This window comes from Lactuca serriola, chromosome 2, assembly GCF_051521515.1.
Source record: "Lactuca serriola cultivar US96UC23 chromosome 2, Lser_US96UC23_V15, whole genome shotgun sequence".
Taxonomy (NCBI): domain Eukaryota; kingdom Viridiplantae; phylum Streptophyta; class Magnoliopsida; order Asterales; family Asteraceae; genus Lactuca; species Lactuca serriola.
The window spans coordinates 153802553-153830057 of record NC_136409.1 but is presented as its reverse complement, the minus strand read 5'-3'; the positions used below and the strand labels follow the sequence as shown (position 1 = coordinate 153830057).

At 36.3% G+C, this 27505-nt stretch overlaps 1 protein-coding gene across 1 annotated transcript; it reads left to right on the top strand.

Moving 5' to 3' along the window:
- The first annotated feature begins 18828 nt into the window (after positions 1 to 18828).
- Positions 18829 to 23119, top strand: ZDS (zeta-carotene desaturase). The gene is made up of 14 exons (XM_079024976.1): positions 18829 to 19199; positions 19985 to 20109; positions 20198 to 20332; positions 20450 to 20522; positions 20611 to 20684; positions 20759 to 20863; positions 20940 to 21184; positions 21426 to 21513; positions 21871 to 21913; positions 21994 to 22150; positions 22235 to 22363; positions 22433 to 22505; positions 22587 to 22751; positions 22854 to 23119. The coding sequence occupies exons 1-14, from the start codon at positions 19004 to 19006 to the stop codon at positions 23007 to 23009; spliced, it is 1764 nt and encodes a 587-aa protein (XP_078881102.1). The 5' UTR covers positions 18829 to 19003; the 3' UTR covers positions 23010 to 23119.
- Positions 23120 to 27505: the final 4386 nt, after the last annotated feature.

Sequence of the window (27505 nt, the reverse complement as noted above, 5' to 3'; positions counted from 1 at the left end):
AAAGGCAGATTCACCAATCAACTTTGCTTTTCCATTGCGCCAAACCATTGCTGATTCAGCAGCAATAAGCATATGGGTGAGATCTATAAGGGTCACGTCGCGGTTCATCATATAGTACTCTCTTACGAACTCACTATATGAGTTGGGAAGTGACTGAAGAACCCAATCAACAGCCATTTCCTCACAGACAATGGATCCCAACATTCTTAACCTATCAATGTGTGACTTCATCCCTAGGACGTGTGCACACACCGACTTTCCTTCTTTATGTTTACTTGCCAAAAGGGCTTGAGTGATCTTGAACTTTTCAAGCCTTTGAACTTGTGGGTTAGGGAGAATAATTGGAGGAGGAGGAGGAAGTGAAGCATGATTTCTTGTTCCTCAATCGAATCGTGGAATATCATCTTCATGTGGAATGCTTGTTCCACGGGATTTGGGAAGACCATAGTTGTCGAACTTTGACATCTACAAAACGGGAGAAAACGAATTCAAGTTAGTTGATTGATTGAGTCCTTAGTAAATCACCCAAATAAAATACTAAGGCTAGGACCCAACACAATATTCTACAACTCGGGAGAGGGATGTCGTAACCCAAATTGCAGAACATTTGAAGGTAAGTGAATGACGATTCACTAATTTCCACCATGAAAAACGAAAAAGAAATTTAAGTTTTAAATCTATGAAAACTCCTAGATCCTATGAGATTCATTGAACATTTCAATGGCATGTTTAAATCTTGATGTGCCCCTCTCATTTGTGACTGGGATGCCGAGGATCACAAAGCGGGTGTGAATAACCATGCAAACTACATGGTGCCCCCATATGTTACAGTCACCTATTCGATGTGCCGGTAAACCACACACGCTCCACCGAACTATGACAAACATTGAGTCACCCTTTGCTACCTTTGCTTAGAACCATTTAGTGTGCCGGTAAACCACACACGCTCCACTAACGTCTTTGCAAGGGCACAAAGTGTAATTTCATGGAATTGCATCAATTCACTTTGCCTAAGTAACTAAGATTGGGAATTTGAAAAACATTTAGTTACTTTTATAATTCAGTATACTTATAATGAAAGGTTTCGTCCTATCCTACCCGTTCGGCTAACGACCCTCCACTAGTCAAGAGTGCGGTGGGTAAGAGTGGATACCCATTCAATCGCCATTTTATAGGCAATTTCCTTAAACACCCCTTATAGACCAGCTTCGTGAATGAGGCCTACTAACAGTAAGACTGACTTTTAATCATATATATAATGTTAGACTTTTAATGTTATATATATAGTATAGGGTGTATTTTACACTTTTAAAATACTACGTGGTTTAATTTAACAATTATACTTTTAATTCAATTAAATTGTTAACCTAAACTTTTATGGATTTATTAAACCTCTTTTAATTATACACCTTAATTAATTAATAAAACCATAAGGAAGTGATTTGAACTTTTCAAAACATTACTAGGGTTTTAGAATTTCACATTCCTAATTAAACTTTTAATCAACTTTTAAATTCCAAAACTTGAGGGCAAGTTTTGAAACATTTCAAAACATTAGGGTTTAGAATTTAAATATACATCAAAATTAAACTATTAATCAAAATTTAAATTCTAAAACTTGAGGGCAAGTTTTGAAACCTTTTTCAAAACATTAGGGTTTCAACTATTTAAATTTCAAAACAACAAAACTTTTGAGGTCAAATTTAAACTATAAAACCTAAAGGGGAAAATATGAAACATTTGATAACAACAAGGATCAAATAACAAATAATCTTAATTAACATTTAATCACATAATTATCCATATTTGATTTATTTAATGATTTCTTGCAAAACAATTTACCAATTTAATCAAAATAATCAATCAATTATCACATAAGGAAACAAATATTTTATTAATTGATAAATATCTTCAATTAGATCAAGAATATAGTCAAATATATCATAAAATCGGATTTATATTGATCTAATATGATAAAGGCAAGTATCTCAAAGATAAACAGCAAGAAATCCCGAAAATAGCTCCATCTGATGCTCGAACTCGCCGAGTACCACACTGTACTCGCCGAGTTGAGGCCTACTCGCCGAGTACACTGTGGTACTCGCCGAGTTCATCAGGCAGATGGCTCAAAAATCGATTTTGCAACTAGAATAAACACATGATGCATCAATACAATAGAAACCAATCAAGGCTCTGATACCACTAATGGGTTTTGGTCATAAGACATCTTATGTGCTCATACAAACCCTAATGCTTGGATCTAGGTTTCTATATTGTACATGCAAGTTATCCAAGACTATAAACCCTAATTCTAACATTCAAGTAATCATATTAACATGAGAATAGGTTTAAGATGTTACCTTGATTGTTATGTAGCAATAACAATCCCAAATCTCCTTGTGTTGACTTTAGAAAGCTTAGAGTCACAATTGTCACTCCTCTAATGGTTCACAAACACCATAAGCAAGAGGATGAAGAGGAGAGAGGATGGAGGCTGCCCAAAACGTCTACAAACCCTAGAGAAGTCTTGTCCACATTTTTGGTCCTTTAGGGGTCTATATATAGTGAGGCTATTAGGGTTATCTAACAAGGAAACCCTAATTTGGATGCTTAAGCCCTAAGCAACCCATAGACTCCTTTAATTAAGGCCTTGGACGATTTCCTTATGGGTTTCCCCATAGAATTCGTCCACCCCTTAATACAAGGCAATCCATGGCCCAAATTGAAATTATCTTATAATTACAATTCCAGTCCCTTAAGTTTAATTAATCTCTTTTAGTCACAAAACTAATTACCAATTAATTATTGACTAATATTAATTAAACAATATGATTTATCCTTTAATATATTATTCCCATAATATATTAATAAATCATATTTAATCCTTTCTCTCCATAATTCATCCTATCAAGTTGCTTTGGTGAAGGCAACCCAAAAGGACCATGCACCATCGGGTCAAGTACATACCAAAATAGTTATGGACTTAGACACTAATCCAACATTCCTCGCTTACCACGTGACCTAGGAAAGTTACCTTCCGAATCCAGAATTCACACTTGGAGAATTTCGCGTACAGCTTTTCCGATCTAAGAGTTTCCAACACTATCCTCAAGTGTTGTTTGTGATCTTCTTCGCTTCTGGAGTAGACAAGTATGTCATCAATGAACACGATAACGAACTTGTCCAGAAAGGGGCGACACACCCGGTTCATCAGGTCCATGAACACTGCCAGTGCGTTGGTTAGACCGAAGGGCATCACTACAAACTCGTAGTGTCCGTATCGAGTCCTGAATGTTGTCTTGGAAACATCACTCTCGTTAACTCGAAGTTGATGGTACCCTGATCTAAGGTCTATCTTCGAGAAATAGCTGGCTCTCTGAAGTTGATCGAAAAGGTCATCTATTCGAGGAAGAGGATAACAATTTTTGACGGTCAACTTGTTCAACTCACGGTAGTTTATACACATCCGAAAGGATCCATCTTTCTTCTTCAAAAATAAAATCGGGGCTCTCGAGGGTGAGGAACTCGGTCTGATGAACCCTTTGCCCAGTAGCTTATTAAGCTGACTGGATAACTGCTGCATTTCTGCTGGCGCTAAGCAATAAGGAGATTTGGCTATAGGATTTGCTCCAGGAATTAGGTCGATGCGAAACTCGACTTGACGTTCGGGAGGAATTCCCGGGAGCTCTTCGGGAAAGACATCAGGAAAGTTGCAGACTTCGGGGATGCTCTCGAGGTCTTTAACTTCCTGTTTCTCGTTTACCACATGGGCTAGGAATGCGCAACACTCCTTTCGCAGAAGTTTTTGAGCTTTGATGCAAGAAATGATGCGAAGATTGGAGCTAAGTTTATCGCCGTAGATCATCAGAGTCTGGTCCGAGGGTAGATTGAGACGGATGGATTTTTCATAACAAAGGATATCAGCATGATTGGGACTCAACCAATCCATGACAATAATAACATCAAAGCTCTTTATGAAAACTAGCATTAGGTCGATGGGGAAAGAATGATCGTTCAGGGTAAGGGTACAGCCTATGAATATATCGTTAGCGTTCTCTTTCTCATCGTTATCCATCTCGACTGTAAACGTTTCGGTTAATGGTTGAGGATTAGGTTTAAGAAGATGTTTGAATGAATGGCTAACAAAACTTCTTTCAACACTAGAATCGAAAAGGATACAAGCGTAAGAGTTGTCGAGAAGGAACGTATCCGAGACAACGGTGGGATCGACGACTGCCTCATCTCGCCCCACAGTTAGAACTCTTCCAGTGTTGCCAGCTGTTGTTGCCTTGGGGAAGTTTCTCTTGATATGCCCGACTTCACCACAACCGTAGCAGGCCTGACCGACACCTGCGCCGGAAGTTTGATTGGTTGATTGGGTTGGTGTTTTGCAATTTCGCGCAAGGTGACCTTTCTTGCCACAGTTGTTGCAAAGCACCTCACGGCATGGGCTAGAAGTGAGATGATGATAATTGCACTTGTTGCACCTAGGGAGGGTACCAGCATACCTACTGGTAGGTGCTTGAGCTGTAGAAGCGACGATAGAAACAGCAGCAGGAGTAGTAGCAACGTGGACTGCTACAGTTTGCTGCTTCTTGGAGGATCCTTGCGAACTCTGACTCTTCCGCTTGCTCCAAGATTTCTTCTTATTTTCACCGCTCCCTTTATCCGGATCAGAAGCGGTGGCCACTTCCTCGAGATCATCACCATGGTCAATCAGAGTTTGCGCCAAGCATTTAGCGCTGTCGAATGTGTTTGGCTTCGCAACCAAAACATTTCCCTTGGTTGGCTGGGTCAGCCCCCCGATTAATCTTTCAATATTTTTACTTTCCGGGGTAACCATTCTCGGACAAAGAAGCGCCAGGTCTTCAAATATGGAGGTGTAAGCAGTGACATCGGAACCCTTCATCTTTAGGTTCCAGAGTTCATGCTCTAGCTTCTGCATTTCGCCCCGCGGGCAGTATTCAGCAAGTACCTTCATGCTCTCCCAACCCATAGCATTGGCTACAGGCAGGGTTAAGGATTTGACTCGGCCATTCCACCAAGTCAGGGCTTTATCGGTGAAAGTGTAGGCGGCAAACTTCACCTTGTCAGTTTCCGAACAGGCACAGATTTCGAAAATAGACTCGATTTTCTCAAACCATCAAGTCAAAGCAATAACACCTCCAGTGTCATTGAATGGTGTAGGTTTCACGTTCATAAAATCTTTGTAGGAACACTCCTTCCGGTGTCCCTGACTACCTTCCTGGTTTTGAGGCTGAGTACCACCTCCTGGCCTGCCTGAACCACCGGGGTTCATTTGAGACATGGCAGTAGCCACAACAACAGTAACAGCTGCTTGGAACATGGCGGGATCAAATGGAGAGGGAGGTGGTGGTGGAGGAGGATTGTTGTTCTTTGAGCTGGGTCTTTTCCTTGGAGGCATCTTGATCTAAGATGATCAGGAAAGAGAGGATGGTAAGTCCTCTGGATAGAATCAAGAGATATGAAACAAGAGATATCTCATTATGGCAGGTAAAGTGTTCTACTAAGCGATAAAACAGGAAAGAGTTACCGAAGCAAGTAAACTATCGCTAAGGAAAGAAATGAGTAGCAACACTTGAATGAGGATTTCTATGACGAAGTTGACTCTAGAAAATACTCCCATAGTATTTTATGCTTTGCTGCTATGATGACTCATTGTTTGGATATTTGGTAAGTTTTATGCCTACTGCACACCACATTCACTCCCAAGCACATATTGGCTGTGTCTCGAATGGATATAGTTGATCAGGCTATATTGACCCTAGACACAACTACATAACTGCCCAGGTTTAACCACAGTGCACAACACCCAATTACTTATGTTTTGTTCTACTCAGGGTTACGGTTTCTGGCGTTTAGGTATTCTTGTATACTTGGAGCAAAAATACTTATATTTTTAAAGTATACTTTTAGTTCAGAGCACTTCAGCCCCTTAGTGTTTATAGTTATATACCATGTAAGGTTCAGTATACTTAGTTCACTATAAACAAGGGCTCTGATACCAATCTGTCACACCATGAAACCGAAGGTGGAAACGTTCCGGGGCGGAGGACGTCATGTAAAATATCACAACCAATGTACATAGTAAGCATAGTAAACACAACCATACATTACATGGGGATATTTACATTTGTTTAAAAGCAAAGCAATACATGTTTTATAGATACATCAGTATAACAAAAGTAAAGACGAGACTTCTATATGCTCCGTCTTCTCCAAAAGAACACGGGATACCTGTCTAACGAGAACCTGAGAATACAAGCAGTTTTGAAAATATTAGCATAAAGCTGGTGAGTTCATAAGCGGTTGGTTTATGGTAAAAGAACAAGTTTCCTTTGGTTTTCTGAAAAATTTGTTATCCAAGAAAATCTCATATTTTTTTATAAGAGAAGTTTAGTTATCCATTTGTTAAACAGCCTGGTTAAGAGAAGTTAAGTTATCCCAAGAAAAACCCTTATTTTCCTTAAAAGTTGGTGGTTGGTTATCGATTCGGAATGCAATGTACAAGTATCTACCATACTTGTAGCGTTTAAGTGAAGTTTCCTGAAAGTCTGGTTATCCTTGAAAAGTACATTAGTTTTAATACGTATATAAAACTAATAAGTAGGTAATAAATTAATTACTAAAGTAAATTTCCATAATCTAAGTTGCGAGTTCCATAACCATACAATAAACTAGATAAGGCTCGTAACGGGGCCAATATCATTTTATGACTTTTGTCACCTGTGGACCAGTCGGTCCCACTGTAGCTAGCAGCCAGGTGTGGGGTAGTCAATCCCGTATAGATCTATACACTCAAGTCACGTTCTCCCTCCAGGAGATTCTGGTTACAGGGGTAGTCCTGCACTCTCGTATCTAGGAGGAGTGTTACAAAGGACGTGTCTCCATTCTTAAGATTAATGAATTTAAAAGTAATAATATGGAAAATTCAGTTTTTATTAGTCCTTCACTCTCGTATCTAGGGGGAGTGTTATCAAGGACGTATCAAAAGTTCTAGGATTAATGTTATTGGTCCTTCACTCTCGTATCTAGGGGGAGTGTTATCAAGGACGTATCAAAAGTTCTAAGATTAATGTTATTGGTTCTTCACTCTCGTATCTAGGGGGAGTGTTATCAAGGACGTATCAAAAGTTCTAAGATTAATGATTTTAACAGTAATGATGTGAAAAATCATCTGTGAAATATAAAATATAACATTTTATAATGAATTTCACAGTTAGTTTGAAAACTAACTCTGCAAGTTAAATGGTGGTGTGTTCTTGGATGTTTAAAGGTCTTACAACACTTGGGGAAATAAGCTAGGTTCAAGTCTAGGGCATAAGAAGTGGCTAAGTCTTCAAATAGACCATTTACATGAGTTTAAGGCTGTAAACATAGAGTTTATGGCCGTAAACTCTTACGTGACACTTCCTTTTGTGTTTTGATGGTTCTAGGTTAAGCACACATGATTCTAGTCCAATATACAAGCCATGGAAGGAAGTTAGGGCGCCATTTGACCTCCTTAGAGGAGTTTACGGCCAAGGGACCATTCCTTGGGGGGTTTACGGCCGTAATCTCCTAAGGTCATGGTTTCCTTGATGTTTAGGGTCCTTACTTCGATGGTGGTTGGTTCTAGACATTATATCAAGCAATAGGAGGTGTTTAAGGGGCAATTTAACACCTTAAAAGGTGTTTACGGCCTAAGAATGAGTGTTTACGGTCCAAGAATGTTCTTGGGCCGTAAACTCATCTTTACTCCCCAAATGACAAGATTTTGGTGTTCTAAGTCCATTCATGCAAGCCCTTAAGTCATAGCTAAGCACTAGAAGTGATTTGGAAGGGTTTTGGGGCTCCAAAACCCCATTTAAGGGTGTTTACGGTTTGGGGCTGTTCTAGGGCCGTAAACACATGATTTTTATACTTTTGGATGATTTAAACATGGATTTGCATGCTAAACAAGCTAAACTATAAGCTAGGATAGATTACTTACAAGTTTGGATCTTGAAAGAGGTGATATTGGATCAAAATTTGAGTTCTAGAGAGGGAGTAGAGAGAGAGAGGGTGTTAAGATTGGAAAAGATTCAAACGGACGTCCACTCACCCTTATATAGGGTTTGAGTTTGTGGCCCGGTGGAAATCTACCCGATACCGACGTTAAACGGAGCTTATGGTCGTACCCGATTAAGTTGTCGTAACCCGACGTGGTCGTGAATTAGAAACTTTTAAAAAGAATATCAAGGGTGTTTCACATGTTTCTAATGCGTTTGGACACTCATGAATTCATAATAAAAGTCTCAATTTAAATAACCTAATCCAAAATGTTAACGGAACAATTCGATAAAGACGAGTTTTATTGACAGAGCGGGTTACAGTGACGAAATAAATTTCAGGCTGTCACAGTTTCCATCGATTGCACGCATTCCTGATGTGATGCTTCGAAGAGTTGACCCTACAAATCCAGTTTTTGTGACTTATCTTACAACTGTCAATCCTTTGGTTGAAACTGGTGTGTTATTACCAAAAGTTGTTGGTGGTCCATCGAAAAATAGCAAAAGTTATACTAAGGGTGTTAAGGCTAGTCCTTCGAAGCCTAGTCCTGAATCGGTTGAGAATGTTGTTAAAGTTTCTCCGAAGAAAGTTGTCAAGCCTGTTACTCAACCAATTATTGAAGAAACTACACAATCAATGGAGATTCTGCCTACGAATTCAGGGGTGGTAAAACGTTTGAAGAAAATGGCTCACAGGCCTCGACATTCCCCAGATATGCTACATGGTAAAGATGCGAAATTTTGAGATTATTCACAAGCCACAACTTAATAGCAAAGGAAAAAGGTGTTTCTATTCGAGATATTCCAGCTCCAGTATCCCCTGCATCCAAAAAGCGAAGAGCTCAAAATATGGCGAAACACATATCCAAAAAAAGAAAAAAAATTGTTCACGATTCTTTGGACGAAGTTGTTCCTGAGTCCGATTTTGAAGAAAGTGGTAAGTCTCAAACACCACCTCGTGATATTGATATGGGTATTCCATCACCAAAGAGGGGCTCTCCAATCAAGTCGAATCTTGAGGAGACTGAAGGTCCTGGTGGCTTTGTGAAAACATCTAATATGGACACAACCACTAATCTAGGTGATCATTCGAAGATATCCACTCCTGAGAAGACTATTGTCATACCATCTGAAGTTTCACATACCGAATTAGTTTCCGAAGAGTATCGAACTTCAGGCATCACTGCGAACATATCTCATATGGACGTAAATGTCAATATGGGTGAAGGAGTGTCGACCAACGAATCCCAAGGTACTTCGACTATTATCATTTCCTCTTCTTTCGATACATCTACCGTTGACACCAATGTTTCTCTACCACCATTCCATACTTCTATTTCTACCACTTTACCTCCATCCATACAATCACCAACTTTTGAAAACATCCTTAATCAACACATCACTTCGTTATTCCCCTCACAATCCACCGAAGGCCCCAAAACAGTTCAGGAAGATGAAACCACCGAAGATGGTGAATTTATGGGTTCTTTTGTTGATATTGAATTCGATCCAGAAGAGGAGAATATTACTGATCGCATGTTAATGTCTGGGAAACAATCCAAGATTCTCAACAGGAAGCTTAATTTTGTATTGCAGCTTCAAGCTAATGCAGGGGGTCAGAATTATGTGACAGGAATTGAAGTCGATGTAATGCTCAAGGCTCAATAGCTTCGATTAAGAAATGAATTGGATATAATGGACATGGACAATGAGAACCGTGTCAAGGCTCAGTCTTTTACTTTCAATGATGCGCTTAAGGATTTGACAGCTGTTGTAAAAGAAAGGCACATCTTGTTTATTTAAGATGTTAAAAAGGTTCGGGAAGATGTCAATCTAAAAATTGAGGAACTTAGGGTTGATATGGAGAAGGAAGTTGCAGCTATTACAAATGATTACTCTTCTCTTCACACTAAAGATGATATAATTGCAGATGCTGTTACGTATGTGGTCAAGTGGTATCAGTCGTTCCTTCCGAAAGTTGATAAGAAGGTTGAACTTGATGTTCAGAGTTTTACCAAAATCGAAGAGACGTTGAACAATCTTAAGGACTTAGTTTCGAAGATTGGTTCTTCATCTTCTTCATTGCTCACTCCGGAATCTTCGTTGAACAGTCTTAAGGACTTAGGCTAAATTAGCTCCTCTTGTGAAGCTCATTAATTTGATGCCAACAGATACCCCACCTGTTCACATAGGGGTGCAAGGGGGAGAAGGAGTTAGTGTTGGCATGAGCATGGCTTCGAAGGCCAGTATGGGAGGAAATGGTTCTTCGAAAGGAGATGATGATGCGAAAGTAGTTGGGAATCATTTCTACTCAAATTATCACTTCGTTGTCAAAGACTTCATCTACAATTACTTCAACAACAACAACAACAAAGCCCTTAACAAAAGGAGATGTAATTGGTTCTGGTGTTGGAGGTTCAAGTTCGTCAAAGCCACTTCCATCAACAGAAGAGATGAAAAACAAAGGAAAAGGTATCTCTACAGAACCCACTGCCGAAGAAAAAAGGCTGCAGTTGAAAAGGAAATGGAGAAACAAAGGAAAATTCGGAGCATTCTTCAACAAAGGAAAAATGACCCTCCTGGTCTTGACAAGGGAGATACTTCGAAGCACTATTGCTATGGGAATATTGAAGCTTTGGTGGTTAATGGAGAAATGCATGACTTTGAGAAAATTCCCAAGAAGAGCTATGCCACAAAAAATACTAATTTCAATCAGTTGGATTTTCGTATTAACAAAATGAGGTTCATGGCTTCTTAGTATCAGATTGCTGATAAATTCGAAGACAAAGAAGAATTCAAAAGAATGAAGATTTGATTTCACGCTGTTCTAGGAAATAGGGAAGAGGAGATCTGGTCGTTGGTCAAGATAATTCGAGTTCTCAACATTTCCAAGGATGTTTTGTTCAAGGGGGTGTTGCAGAATTATCGATTTCATGCTGTCATAGAAAACAACATCGCTTTTGTTTTTTCGGTGGCTGACTTCCCTCTAATGAATATTCATGACTTAATTTGTGTTGCAAGAATTCTGAAGGGAACTGATGTCTCAAAGCTTCAGTTAACAAGCACATAATATTTCTTGATCGTATTTGCTCACATCAAGTTATTCATAGACAGTTATTATGAATACCTTGCTTTAACTGATGTCAAATTAGCTTTGGTTGTTGGAAAAAAGATCACAGTGCCACAATCAATGTTAAAAAGTCAAGCTAGTTTGAAGAGCTATGAGGATGGTGAAATTTGTTTTAAGCCTCTTGGGATAGTATTTGTTTGAAAGAACAAAAAGGGAAAGAATACAAAGTTTTTGTTTCAAGCCTGTGACGTGGAAAGATATACAACTCCTCACTATACAAATATTGTTGTCCGAATGAATAGTTGTGCAAAGAATAGTGATGGAGACAAAGCCGAAATTTGCAAGGTGATCAATTGGTACTTTAAGATTCGAAGGGTGATACATCAAGCAGCTCAGATGTTGATGGCTTAGATTCGACACTTCTCACAAAGGGGGAGAATGTTGAGTTCGAAAATTGTTGTGAGGTGTTAAAGTTTGTCTGAGTCATTGTATGTGTCGAAGTTTATTTGTATGTTGTTTATTATAAGGGCATTTTGTATTAAAGCTTAAGTGTCTTAGTCCCTTATATTTTTTGTACGCTTTCATTATCACTATATATATGGGATGAATACTAGAGTTGGGGAGTAGCTTTTGCGTTCGAATTGTACTCTCTGAATTTTCTTTGTATTTCCACAAAGCGTAATCGAGCCATACATATTATATTTAGATATTGTGTTCTTAATTCTTTCTAAACTCTGATCTCGTATTACATACTCGATTAAATCACAACTATATATGCTCAAGGATACTGCGTGTAATCTTAAACGAGATGAACTATCTCGTCTAGTCATCAAGCTTCCCGACTCTAGAACCTGATCTCGAACCCTCCTTAATACCAGAACTGCTGATTGGTCTGCCTTGCAATACCACCATACTGAAAATAGACCAATACAAATAATCAAAATACGCATCGAAATATAAAAATTAGGGAATCACAACTCCACGAGCTCCATGGCTTCATCACAACCCTCCTTGAATCAAGTACGGATCCTCTACTCCAGTAGTATGGGCCCATACTACCTTCCACATCTATCTGTACTTTCCTTAAGAAGTGCCTTAACTCAACCGAGTTACTTTATATCCAATAATTCCCCTCACAAATAAGGCTCCCAACACTAGATCTCATCCTAGGTTTTCCTAGGGCAAATCCACACCACTCTCCACCATTAGCTGCAGAAAGAACTCCCGCTAACTTCCTCTAACTAGCTCACAAATACAATTACATATCACTAAAACTAGATAATTATTCGAATGAGAGGTCTCACACTACAACGGTTGGACTTAAATAAGAGGCGCACAATAGAGTTAAAACCCAACCTTCTAAAATTATTTAGTTCCCATAATATGTAACTTAGCATATTCGTTTACTAGTTAGTTGAAGCTAGTTAGAACTTCTAAAAAGCACAAAGCAAGCAACATTCGAGCATCAACTATCGAGACCAAGAATAACCTAGTCAGGACAACCTATCACTGACTGATCAGTACTAGCATGCAAGTCTACAAGCTCATACAACACGCATACAAAGGCATCTCTCCTAGCATTCTATCATACAGAAATTGAGCAAATCCTTAGCCCTAACTAGCATGTGATTCACAGATTCACATATCATAGCATATCAAATAACATGTATGTGTATTTTGGGAAAAATTACATGAGCTCAGTTGATTGCATGCACCATACCCTTTATTATTTTAAAAAAACTTTTCTTAAAATATGTTTCTTTTTGAAAACTTTACCAAATCCTCGGTTTGAGTTTAGACACACCCAAGAGTGTGCCCGAATCCGTCAAACCAAGGCTTTGATACCAACTTATAACATCCCAAAAATATGAACCAAAAAATCTTAATTTTAGATTTTAAATAAACAATATTCCAGAGCATTCTTCATACATCCCAGAAAATAAGTATATCAAACATTATGAAAATCAGAGTGTGTCCCAAAAGTAAAACCCATACAGTGTGTGCAATGCAGTCAATCTGAGCTCTTCCCCTTGGAACCAGAAGTACCATAAACATAAGCTAAAAACCGTAAGCACATAGCTTAGTGAGTTCCCCAAAATACCACATACCATACATACAAATAAACATATAATGGGCCCTACCCTGTCTTCGAGCCTCGCCCGACATCGGACCCCGTCCGACATCAGGCCCCACTCGGCATCGGGCCCCGCTCGGTAATAGTTCGGGCCACACCTAACACACATATAACATATATCAATTAACAAAAAGAACATTCAATAATCACAAAGATACATAACATACAAGTGGTAATCTGGCCCTAGCCCGATAAGAATATAAACACATAATACATGCAAGAGTCACGCAGACAACTAGCATACTAACATAGCATAAACATGGGCCGATATTGGTGCCTTCGACCCACTAAACCCGGTGAGGAAACTCACCTCGAAAATCTGAATGAAATGAATGATCCCTGACTGCTGGTCCTATAGCTCCCCAAGCTATCAATTGCCAAATAAAACCAATTAACAATTGGGATCTAAATCATAACCAAAAATCCATACTCGGGGTAAAAGACCATTTTACCCATAACCTAGCTTGATCCAAGAATGAAGCCCATAACCACAATCCAATGGGCTTAAAAATCAGACAATCCATCAAGGCCCAAATATGGTCCAATCTCCAATTGGGCCCAAATCCCTTCTCATGGGCCCTAACTCAAGGCCCAATAATGCTCCTGGCCCAAAACTCCCAAAATCAGATGGTCCAACTAACCCATATCCTTCTATGCCCAAAACAAGGTCCAACCCTAAAGCCCAACATCAAATGGCCACCTAACTGAATACGCGAGGCGTACTTAGCTTGTACGCTAAGTGTACTGGCTCGAGGGCTTGTACGCCTAGCGTACTCAACCCAATCAGCCACCTTCTACTTTAAGCACTTAACTAGTTAAGACTTCACCCCAGAGTGTAGATCTAACCTCATTAAGTTGAATTATCACGTAAAGTTGCTAACTTTACGTCCATTCATGACCATAAGAAGCTCTAAAGCTCAAAAAGGACTTAATGAGTGCATGAGGCCCCTAAACTCCATAAAGCTGACACCTTTATGCCTAAGGAGCCCATGAAGACCTTTGATATGAAAGAATAAGACTTTGGGACGTCCTAATCCCAACATCTATCCAAACCATGGCTAAAAACATAACTATTTAACCCAAAAAGAGATCTAAGCATCTAGCAACCAAGATAAGAACTTGATACCTCAAACTTCTTGAAAATTGGGTAGTGGTTCTGGATCCAAGACTTCCTTCTCCAAACTTAGCAACTTCAAGATCTTTTAACTCCTTCACAATGAATAAAATGAACACCAAACGCTCTTCAAATGCTCAAATGCTTGACAATGGAGGCTACAACTCGTTTTAGGTTTTTAGAGGCTTTAGGTGCTGGTAAAGAGGCCAGCCCCAGAAGATAAGGATGCTTAAATAGGTTGCAACTTCCCAATTTGGGTTTCATTAAAGTCTATGTACGCCCAACGTACGCATGCGTATGCTCAATGTACATGACCTAAGTCCCGACTCGCCACCAACCCAATACGCTAAGCGTACCAAGTGGTACGCCCCGCGTACTAGCTTCTCAACCAGACGCTAAGCATACCAAGTGGTACACCCCGCGTACTACTTCAGGGACCAAAATGAAATTATTGAATACTCAAGGGTCATAAGGCACATACCAGGGCACAAGTGTTATGATTGTTGTGTGGGGTATTTTAAGGAACTTACTAAGCTTTGACTTACAATCGTGGCTTTAAATGCTTTAGGTACTTCTGAGGATCAAGGGAGAGCGAAGGCGTAACTGTACACACTGTCCAACAATTTTCATGATTTTAAGAGATGTTATGATATGATACTCTGATTTTAATTCCGTGTTGTAAAACAATTATTTTGATGGTGCTGGTTTCTATGGAAATGGCTTTTATTTCATTTTAAAAATTGAAAATTTTCACCATGGTTTTTGGGCGTTACAAGTTGGTATCAGAGCTCTGGTTTGAGGGATTTGGATGAATACTTGTGTGATTCCAAACCCAAACTAAGTATCTACAAAACTTTTACAATTATTATTTTTAGATAAAATTTAAAAAGGAAAAAGAGGATGTGATGTGTAGAGTCAGCTAGAGCTAGCTTAAAGGAAAGTGATCCCCCAAGATACCTACACTTGTTATATGAATATCTGTTGATATGTGAATTGATAGAACTACATGCTAGTAAATAGGCTAAGGATCATGAAGAATTGCATGATGGGATTGCCTGATACTCATGCTACCTGGTAATTTATATGTAAATTTTTATGGTGTTAAATTTACTAAAGGCGAAGCCTATATGTAAGTTTTATGAGGATGTATGAAAAAAAATGAGGTACATTACCATAATTGGGTAATATGGACATGAATGGATAATAAATTAGGTGAAATATGTAAATGGAACTCAAACTTCCACAAAATAGCTAAATAGCTAAAATAACAACTTCAGGAACTGAAGATGAAATCCTCTATATGATGGGTTTATGGTAAGAAGCAACACTGAAGTAATATAAATTGGTATGTGAAGTATATGCCCAAGTGATAATATTGACTTCAATGATAATATATTGCTTAAATATGCATTTTGGCAAAGTACGATGTTATAATGAAAATTTCTTAAATACATAGATTCACGACTTGAGATGTATGTGAAACATCCCATATATTGACGAGGTCATGTGATGTAATAATATGATGTATACTAGAAGTATTCTCATTCATCGGGTCCAATTTACATGTATATATGTACTTAAACCTTGAAGGTTTTAGGACAGAAGTAAAATAGCGTAATAAAGTATGAGACGACACACCATATTCATGCGAGTCAAATTTATTAGACCACGTAACGTTTAAAGACTTGTGAAATATAAAGTTTGCTTATAATGACATGAGGTGTGCTAAAAATAACTTGATGTAGAAATGTGAGAATCTCGGTTAATGTTCTCAAGAATGCATTTGCATTTTTTTTTCCGATAGGCTATGCTTACCAAAAGGCTTCTAGCCTAGCGGTATCATGTGGTACCCTCTCTCTTTGAAGTCGAGGGTTCAAGTCCCGTCCTAGATATAAGTGAAATTAAATGTTAGCTTAAGAGTAGATTACATTTGCCGGTTCACAAAAAAAAATCGAAAGATCTGTCTTCCATGTTACTTTTATTTCCAATCAATTTGATTTGATAATAATATTCTTGTTTACACAGTCTCTTACCTCTTCCATTCATCCAATCAATATGCAATATGGTCAAATGTTTAGCGTTTGGTTATGTCATATGCTAATATTCCCATATTGCACCACAATAGTATGAAATATGAACTTGTTGATGCACTAAACTCGTTTAAAATCGAAAGATTATATCCCAGAGAAATTGTTACAAAGGGATAAAATAGTACGATTGGGGTTCACTTTCAATCTTTCAACAATTGGTAAAATTTGCCACTCGAACTTTCTAATTTTTTTATTTAACCCAAGATGATTTTCTAGTTAACATCCCTCGTCTTGTAACTTATATTTTGAACACATATCCTTACGATTTAAGTCCAAATCTAATAAAATAGATTAAGTCATAAGTATTACCTTAAGTTTCCATGGTTGAAAAGTCAACTCCAAATCTCTAAGGTTTTTACTTTAATTCTAGCATATCTGTTAGTTAAAATTTGAGATTACTTACTTCAAATGAACTAAATTCATAATTGTAATCAATTATTATTTAGTTTAATTTATTTGATAAAAATCACACTTCATAATTAAAACCTCTAGCTCCCAGATAATGGATGTTACATGAACAAGACGGATGCCAAACAAATAACAAAAAGAACAAGATTCCGATGCACAAGACACTAGATGACAAATGAGAGCAAATAAATATATGATAATGATAATAAAAGAACTTATTTAAAAGATTCAATAGGAGGAATACTGAAAACTTTAAACTAGATCTTAATGATGAAAAATATTACAAAACTAGCTACAAGACTAAATTTCTAATTTTTAACAAACCAAAACTTCAATCTAAGCTATGAAAATAGACATATAATAAATGAGTTTTTTTCCCACTGCCTCTCTAAAAACAAATGGGGAAAAATGCCAAAATGAAAATGTGTTCTTTTGTTACCCATTAAATAATAGTGGTTATGAAGCCGACCACAATGCCACATCGCACCAAACTCGTACTCACTCTTAACTTCGTAGATACCAATTTTCCTTTTTCAATTTCTTTGTTATAAAATAATTTATATAAAAGATTTTCCCCACCTTCAATTAAAATATATGCCCATTTTATTAATTTCGTCAATCATCATTATTGATTGGAACTTAATAGTGGAGATTGAGGCCCTGAGGGTGACAAAACACGTAGTCACAAACCATAAAACCTGATCAAATGAATACAAAGTCTAATTCATACAAATATAAACAAACATTCAAATTAATATATAAATTAATTTGGGCTACAAATCTTTACATATACCACACCCATGTTTCCTCAAAAGTGTAGAATCATCTAAAAAACAAATAATGGTTAGTTAGGGTATGGATATTTCTTTTGCTTTCCTGAATTTTATATAATAACTAACACGTTAAATAATATTTACAATAACAAGATTATAGTAACCATCTAATTTTTAATTGATAAAATTTCAAAAATAGTCCCTATGGTATCTAAAAAATGGTAAAGTGAAGCTAACTTTAATATACGCTTCATAAATGCAGTGCGGTTTCAAAAAAAATGTCATGAATGGTATTTTTAACATTATGTCTAATCGTCAAGTCGTTACTTTTTTTTTTCTTTTTATTAATAACCAATATTTCCTAGTTAAAATTTGAGAATGGTCCTTATGGTTTTTAAAAAGTTGCAAGTTTCATTTTTTAACCACCACCACAATCACCCGCCTTCGGCCACTGCCACCGCCAGCAACATTGCCTTCAATATGCAATAGCAACACCTTCAACAACCACCACTACCATTGCCATCATTAGCCACTACAACCACCACCACCGTCACCGCCACCGTCAACCACTATCACCACCACCATAATTATGGCCTTCAACCATCACCACCGTCACCTCCTTCAGCCTTTGCCATCACCACCACCATCACCTTCAACATACACCAACACCACTTTTAGCAATCGTCAATCAACGAATTCAGTCACAATCAATGCCTTTTAACTATTGATACCACCACCATCATCGCCTTCACCATGCATTAACACCAACTTTAACAACCACCATCACCATCATCGCCTTCAACCTAAACAACCGCAACCACTTTAATACCACCACCACCATCATCACCTTCATCCACCACTACCATCAACTCCTTCAGCCATTATCGCCACCACCACCATCTTAACCACCATTCATAAGGGGAAAAGAGAAGAGAGTAAAGGATAGAGTATGTGTTGACTTTTATATAAGGGTTAAACTTTTCATTTTATGTATATTTAACCAAAATTTACTAACAAAATGTTTAAAAAGGACTAAAGTTGCAACTTTTTGCTACCATAGGTCTATTTTGAAGCGTTTTTAAAAGTTATCCTTACCTTGCCATTTTTCTAAAACCACACGGACCAAATTTGAAATTTTATATTTTTAATATTTAAAGATTTTGTCCAACAGATAGACGGTATCTCTTGTCATGGTGCGTTAGTTCCAACGCCGTGACAAACCCAACACCACCAGCATCTCCTCAATTTCAGATTCTTTTTCTCTAATTTAAAGCTTCAAACCCCACTCAATTCTCTATCTTTTTCGGATAGAGAATACAAAAGAGGGGTGGTTTTGTGCATGTTAACTTGTTAAGTTAGTTACATGGCTACTTCATCTACCTCTTCTACCTCTTCTCTGTGGTTTCCGGCCACTTCTACTGCCGGAACCCGTAATTCTTTTCCCACTACTGATACATTCTTACGATGTCGCCGGAGCCGTCAATTGACCCGATTGAAGACTCACAAGTCGGTTGTTCGGTCGGATTTGGACAGAGATGTATCAGACATGAGAACTAATGGTAATTTTTGGATAAATTTGTGATGTACGTCTGTTTTAAGTGCTCTATGTTTTGATTAGTAGCAGTAATACTAGTCTGGATTTGTGCTTTTGGAATTTAGGCTGTAGTTTAGTCTCTAATAGTAGCTAATTCTGTTGATTTCTTCCTTAATTACTTACGAAATTCAATTACGACATACAGTTTGTTACAGATTTTCATACAGTATTTGTTAGAAAGTTTACTGTTAGAGTTGAGTTTTCCTTTCCGACCTCCATATCTGACGTATCTGTTGTATTTCCTTTTAGAACTGAGGGAGTATGATTGGTTTTTTATTCACTGATATTGGACAGATTTTCAACAATCTGATCACCTGATGATCATTGGTATGTTGTTTAGGAAAGTTTCATATGCTCATTTTTTATTACGCTCCTCAATCCTGTTATCTTGTACAGACTTCAAATTGGGAAGAAATTTTTGGAGTTTATGGGCGGCGAGTCCAAGTTCTGTTGACTTTTCTTCTAACAAATTTCGGCTCAAAATTCTTACACCTATTCCTAAATTTCGATAAATGCATAGAATCAATGGGCAATGATATTACAACAGTGACAATATATACATGAATTTCATGTCTACTTTATTTTACACATTCGTTTTGACTTTTTACAACTACTGGGACAAAACTGTGAGAGTGCCTAATGTACATGCATAAGCATCTGTAATAGTTACTTTATTTCTTCATCTTCTTTCTTTAGAAACATGAAATGGCATTGACTTCATCTTTCTTTGTTGTATTACTATATTATCAGCTCCAAAAGGATTATTTCCACCAGAACCTGAACATTATCGGGGGCCTAAATTGAAAGTGGCTATCATAGGTGCTGGCCTTGCTGGCATGTCAACTGCAGTGGAGCTTTTGGATCAAGGGCATGAGGTTTTTACAAAAATTACATACTTACCCCTCTACACATTGCTCACTTTCTTCTTATTTTCACCATACTTGAACTTCTCTAATCTTACAGGTGGATATATACGAGTCAAGGACTTTCATTGGTGGAAAAGTGGGTTCTTTTGTTGATAAACGTGGAAACCACATTGAAATGGGACTACATGTTTTCTTTGGATGCTACAATAATCTTTTTCGTCTTCTGAAAAAGGTCAAATAATAAATACTTAGCTTTTTACTCTAGTGATTGACCATTTTCAGATTCTGAAGTCAGAAAATGAATGTAATGATTATCTGATAAGTTTTCTTGGCTTTGTATGTAACTTAGGTTGGAGCTGAAAAGAATCTCCTTGTCAAAGATCACACTCACACTTTTGTAAACAGAGGAGGAGAACTCGGTGGTAATTTTTAAATCTTATTTCACAAAATCTTAAAATTAACATATTTTTGTTACATAATATAATCAATACTTTTATATACCAACTACAGAACTTGATTTCCGCTTCCCTGTTGGAGCACCATTACATGGAATTAACGCATTTTTAACCACAAATCAGCTTAATGTAAGACCTAAATACCCTTTTAATTATAATGCTCCTTCATTAAACATTCTCTCATCTTTTATATTATTATGCAGACATATGATAAAGCAAGAAATGCTTTGGCTCTTGCTCTAAGTCCAGTTGTGAGGGCTCTTGTTGACCCTGATGGAGCAATGACACAAATAAGAAACCTTGATAATGTAAGAACTAAGAACTTTTTGTAAAAAGTCAAATGCTTTCATTTCCTTTTTGACTTTCTTGACTTTTTTTTTATAGGTTAGCTTCTCTGAATGGTTTATGTCTAAAGGGGGGACACGTAAGAGTATTCAGAGAATGTGGGACCCAGTTGCTTATGCTCTTGGATTTATTGATTGTGATAATATCAGTGCACGTTGTATGCTCACAATTTTCTCATTGTTTGCAACCAAGACAGAGGCTTCCTTGTTGCGTATGCTTAAGGGATCCCCTGATGTGTATCTTAGTGGGCCCATCAGAGATTATATTATAGAGAAAGGAGGAAGGTATGATTAAATAAAGTTACTTAATTTAATTTCAACACAAATCATCCACCAAAAGAATAATACAAAAAGTTATTTCCCACTATAAATGTAAATCACTTTATCATCTGGTCTTAGGGCTTTGTTTCCTTGTTCCCCATATGGATAAAGAGCTGGATACATAAAAGTTGTTTCTTTTTTTTTTGTCTGAATAGACCATATTACCCTTGCACTCCAACAAACAATTTACACAAATTCATTTCAGGTTTCATCTGAGATGGGGATGCAGAGAGATTTTGTATGACAAGTCAGCTAATGGTGACACATATGTTACAGGGCTTGCCATGTCTAAGGTACATTCTTTTTCTTTAGTATTTGTAGATTTAGGGGTTTTGTGTTTTTTTATTATTATTTATATTTAGTTATTTACAATTAATATGTGCAATCTGGCATGATACTAGTGGATCAAAATTTAGTGCATGATAGCAGTAGCACCACTATTATTAAATTCATTAATGAGAACGAGACTAATCAAGAAAGTATTTTAATGAAATAAAACAAAGTGATGTTGACTTTACTTCCACTTTAAAAGTTCTCTTTTTAGTGTTACTTCCATAAGAACCATTTTTAAATTTACTTCAGTTTACATTTTCTAACCATTAAATTAAAAAAATCCCTATTATTTATGGTATTGTCTTTGTGTTTTCCAGGCTACTCAAAAGAAAACAGTAAAGGCAGATGTATATATAGCAGGTTTGTATCTATTTATATTACATTTATATCCAACAAATATATTATATTATATATAAAAAAAGTTTCCATGAAAAATGCAGCATGTGATGTCCCTGGAATTAAAAGATTATTGCCTTCAAATTGGAGGGAATGGGAATTCTTTGATAATATCTACAAATTAGTTGGTGTTCCAGTTGTAACAGTACAACTCAGATATAATGGTTGGGTAACAGAAATGCAGGATCTAGAACGTTCTAGGTGACCTGGAATTTTTATTTATTTATTTATTTATTTTTATCATTTTATACATATAAAAACTAAGTTATTACTTTTGATATGTAGGCAATCGAGGAAAGCAACAGGGTTGGACAATCTACTTTACACCCCAGATGCAGATTTTTCCTGTTTTGCTGACCTGGCACTCGCTTCTCCTGAAGATTACTACATTGAAGGACAAGGCTCATTGCTCCAGTAAGGATTGGAATCAGTCATTCCCATTCCTTATTCAATTCCATTCCTTCTCACTCTTTTGCTATGCAGATGTGTGCTGACTCCAGGGGACCCATACATGCCTTTACCAAATGAAGAGATTATAAGCCGTGTTGAAAAACAGGTAAACACCACTTTTTGTAAAACATTATTATTAATTATTAAAATAAATTCTTATAAGTTTTTAATTTATGTGATGTATTAGGTTTTGGCTCTATTCCCATCTTCCCAAGGTCTGGAAGTTACATGGTCATCAGTGGTCAAGATTGGTCAATCTTTGTATCGAGAGGGACCCGGTAAAGATCCATTTAGGCCTGATCAGAAGACACCTGTCAAGAATTTCTTCCTAGCTGGATCATATACAAAACAGGTGTTCACCATTTTCTTTTAATCTTTTTTTTATATGAATAGTCAACTGTTGTAAAAGTCAAAGTTTGGATGAGGGTTAACCGGTATTGTTGACTTGATTCAGGATTATATAGACAGTATGGAAGGGGCGACTTTATCAGGGAGGCAAGCTTCTGCGTTTGTGTGTGATGCTGGGGAAGAACTTGCAGCCTTAAGGAAACAACTTGCTGCCATTGAGGCCATAGACACCATTGCAGCCGATGAGCTTACTCTTGTTTGATTATAATATATCATAATATATATATGGTTCTTGTATAATTGATTGAAAACATGTAACGCTGATAATTTATAAATTTTAATTTCAAAAACTAAGGATTTATTAAGGTTTTATTAGTTTCTTATACTTTTAGTTTAGGTAGATAAATGATTTTGATTAGATTCTCGTATAATATAGAAGGTTATGATTTTTGATCAATAACTTGTGTATTTCATATAATCACGTGTGATATGAACAATTGAACACCCTCAATCACCACTCCATTTATATTTTTCGTTCATCTCAATCAACATCTGTCATATTTCAATGTCGACTCAATTTTCAAAAGGGTGACATTGTGTATACTTAAATAGCGACATGCATATGCCATTTGTGAATAATTTGAGTAATAGTAGGTACCTTTTCAATTACAGGGAGAAAGTCTTTTAGCTGGTTGGAAGATAATGAATTTAATGAAATTGTCATAATTAATACTACTCTATGAAATATAGTTTTCATGGACGATAGAAGAAGCTTCACCAGGGATAGTGTGACCACGATCCATGTGATCATGTCTGGATTTGGATATGGATTCCAACTTGGATATTATGGGTAGCCACCTTTAAATTCACATTGCCTCGTAAACCTTAGTTGCTATGCCTACTAGCATCATCTTTCAAGATGCGACGTTGAGAATGATATGATTAGTGTCACCATTACATTATCTTTATGTTTATGAGACAAAAATTATATAAAAGTCATTTTTTTTTTTTCAATTTTGACATCCGAAATGTGACGTCACAAAATAGTGACATGTCGTCATGTCATTTCATCAATGAGTGACAAGTCGGAAACTAAGAAAATAGTTAACATTGAAAAACACAATGTTTGAATTGAAAAAAAAATAACAATGTTAAAATCGAAAAAGTAAAAACCTAGTGTTAATGCCTACAAATAACAAGTAAAATAAGTAAAAACTCTAAAACTAGAACATAAGATATCTTAGTCCCAAAGATAATAACTATTTATATGGACAAAAGCCCAAATTAAAACTATATCTTTTGTTGTATTTCCGATAATTTCAGATTGGATTTCTAGATGTTCAGATCGGATTGTTGGATTCAATTTTTTGAATGCCCCTATCACCGGTCAATAACACTTCATTCATAAAGGCAAGTTGTTCAACCAATACCTTAGGATATATGGAGCTCGACATCCTTATGTCATATATAAAGTACCAAGCTCTCAGATCAGATACTTAGCTGAATGACACAAGGCTGCCTCATGTAAAGATGTATGATGAGACCACATATCTTGGTGTATGTTAAGATGTACGAAGCTCATATGGAGTCCTTCAAGTTGGATCAACGATTCTGATGTATGTATATCAAAAACACACTAAAGAGATCCTTCCAATTCTAGATGAAATTCCTAGCCCCTAATAGCATTAGAGGTAGGACAAATATAGGAAGGGGATTCGATCCCCAATTGCATTTCCAGATTCAACAAAGCCTGTCAATGTAGTAAACTAATTGAAAAGAACGCCAAAGCTAGATAAGAGCTTATCAAATAGGTAAATCAATACATAAAAAAAGAAGATGACATCAATGGGAAATACAATCCGTACAGACTAAAATCCTATCAAGCATCTCGAACCTCGGATGGTTGGACTCCAAATCAAGAATTTCATCCCAAATACCACCAAAACAACAACAGTGTGTTGAAATTTCATTCCCTACCTTGGTATTGACTTTACTGGCCTTAACAAAGCATGTCATTGTTTAAAAGTTAGACACATTACACATGTGTAATGGCTTTACTGACCTTAACAAAGCATGTCACAGATATTTCGACATATTCTTCCCTCGATTGACCGGTTAAGATGGAAGTGTGTTTAGATACATAAAAGATGAATATTGTAAAAGATGAATAAAACATCATTACTCTGCATACCAAGTTCCCCACTACTATACACAAATGATATTCAGTTTGATAAACACAAGTGTCACCTACAAACACTTAGTTGGAAAGATATCTAAACAAAAATTGGACAAAACATAAGGGTATATTATAACGTCCCAAATTTCAAACCAAAATTTTCATTTAAAATTTAAAAGCATTTATTCTAATTAGAACTTCAAAGATCCAAATATAAATGTTTGATTCAAAACATTTATCAAGGTATAGACATAAGAGTTATTAAATGCAGAAATCTTCAACAGATGCGATGTAATCAGGCCGTGCCTTCCTTTAATATAAGAAAATCTGAAATAATTTAAACTTAAAACCGTAAACATAAAGTTTAGTGAGTTCCCATAAATACCACATATCATACACAGCAGTGTGCCCCGCCCTAGGTATATGTTTCAACCCATGTGAATGTTATGGTTCACCCATAGTCTTACAATCACTTTCAGCCTATTTCAACCAGGATATGTTTTAACCCATGTGAATATTATGGTCCCCACATAGTCTTATAATCATTTCTATTGTTACAGTCCCCCCCCCCCCTGCAGTCTTTCCTATCGTGGTCCCCCATGGTCTTTCATGTAATTGCCATGGTCTTTCATATAATTGTAATGGTCCCCCCATGGTCCTCCTCATGGTCTTTTATACAAGATTCACAAAGACAATCCAGCATCCTACATGGTATAACAAGAAGACTCACCTTGACATATACACTTCAGACTTTGGCCACCACAAATAAAGACTTTGTCAATTTTCATCCCTGTCACTCTTCTTCTATCAATCAACTAACATTAATAATTAAATGCACTCATTTGCAGATACAATGAATATAATGCAATCCATTTTTTGAAACTAAAGACTTACATTATTCGGTAAACTATCATAAGAAAATTAAAAAAAATTAAAGAAAAAGTAAAGGGGTTGTTGTGAGTCGCTGGTCTCACCTGCTTAGGTCACTTCTCCTTTTATGTTTCTTTTCATTTTACATTTTTTTAAAATAAACTTTGTTTTATAAAAAAATAGATCATAACTGACCTCTATGGTCCTGTTAATCGAGATAAATTAAAAGAAATAAAAATCTTATTCTTTATTGGTGGAAGGATCTCATTCGTGTTCCACAACTGCGTTTTGTTCTCTAATTCCGACAGAATTGCAATCCGAGATTCCATTCAATCGTTGAATTGTTTGAAAAAAGTCAAAATTTTTACTTAAAAAGACATAATCTTTTTTCTTAAAAAATAGAAAAAAAATTAGATAAATTAGAGGGGATAATGGTTTAACTAAAATATATAAATTAATTAATAGATCAATTGGATACCAATCTTATTCTTATTGGCTTAAAGAGGGCGATGGGTTTTAAGTACAAAATAAATCGGAAAAACCTAAAGGGCCAAATTATTATTAAAAAAAAAAAAAAAACTCACCAATGAAAACCTTTTATTGTTCACAAAAAGGCAACCCAAAATTAATATATATATATATATATATATATATATATATATATATATATATATATATATATATATATTTCTTGTAAAAACACCAATTATTGTGAGAACATGAGGATATTTTACAACCATTAAATTAATTAAATAGATGGTTAGGTTAATTAAGTGTTTTATATTTAAATAAAATGGACAAAATGGAAAATACCACAAATTAGCTGATAACGGGTTTGTGAGGGCATTTGGGTAAAAAAACTAGGTTAAGTAAATTAGGAAGATGGTTTTCAGTTCGTATTTTTCGCTAGTGAATCCGTCTTCCATATCCGTACGCATCTTCCAATTTTTGTTGAAGATATTATCCGATTTCAACGTTGAATGTGATTCTGGTAAAGCTGATTCGGTAGTTGAGTATAAAAATCGTTGATTGTTCAACATAGCACATAATGAGGATTCTTCGATCAAACTAAAAAATGAAGGGTAACAAGTTCAGCAACACCTTTGAAGAAGCCATTAACCTTGCTGACGACGATTTCGTGAACATTCATTCATGTATTGATCATTGATGTTCAAATACAACTGTACATTAGTTTCTCTTTTGAATACGACGACTGTTGGCTTTGTTTGTTAAATACAAATATAATATGCATAAAATAGTTAAAAATCTAGATACAGAATGTTTGTAGTTAGTTTCTTTGTTGAAGATTCACGTATTCTGTTGTTGATTTTTTTTAGGGTTTTGTTGAAGATGACGACTGTTATACTTGTGTGTTTTATGTTTTTTTGTCTTTTTAATAATGATATTATAATCGTAATACGGTTAAGAATGTTGTTGTGGTTGTATCATGGAATCTAATTAGAAGAATGGCTAGTTTTTCAAGGGTTTTATATAGTATATAATAAGTAGTCTAATTTATTAACAATTTTTCATTGTCATAATTTGCAGGAGGTTCTAGTGTGGTGATGCTTAGTAGGGAACCATTAGCAAAAAAAAAAAGATGAAATGTCATTTTGAAAAAGATACTTAGTAGGGAACCATTAGCAAAAAAAAAGATGAAATGTCATTTTGAAAAAAATACTTCTTCTGTAAGTGATATTGTGTTAGATTTG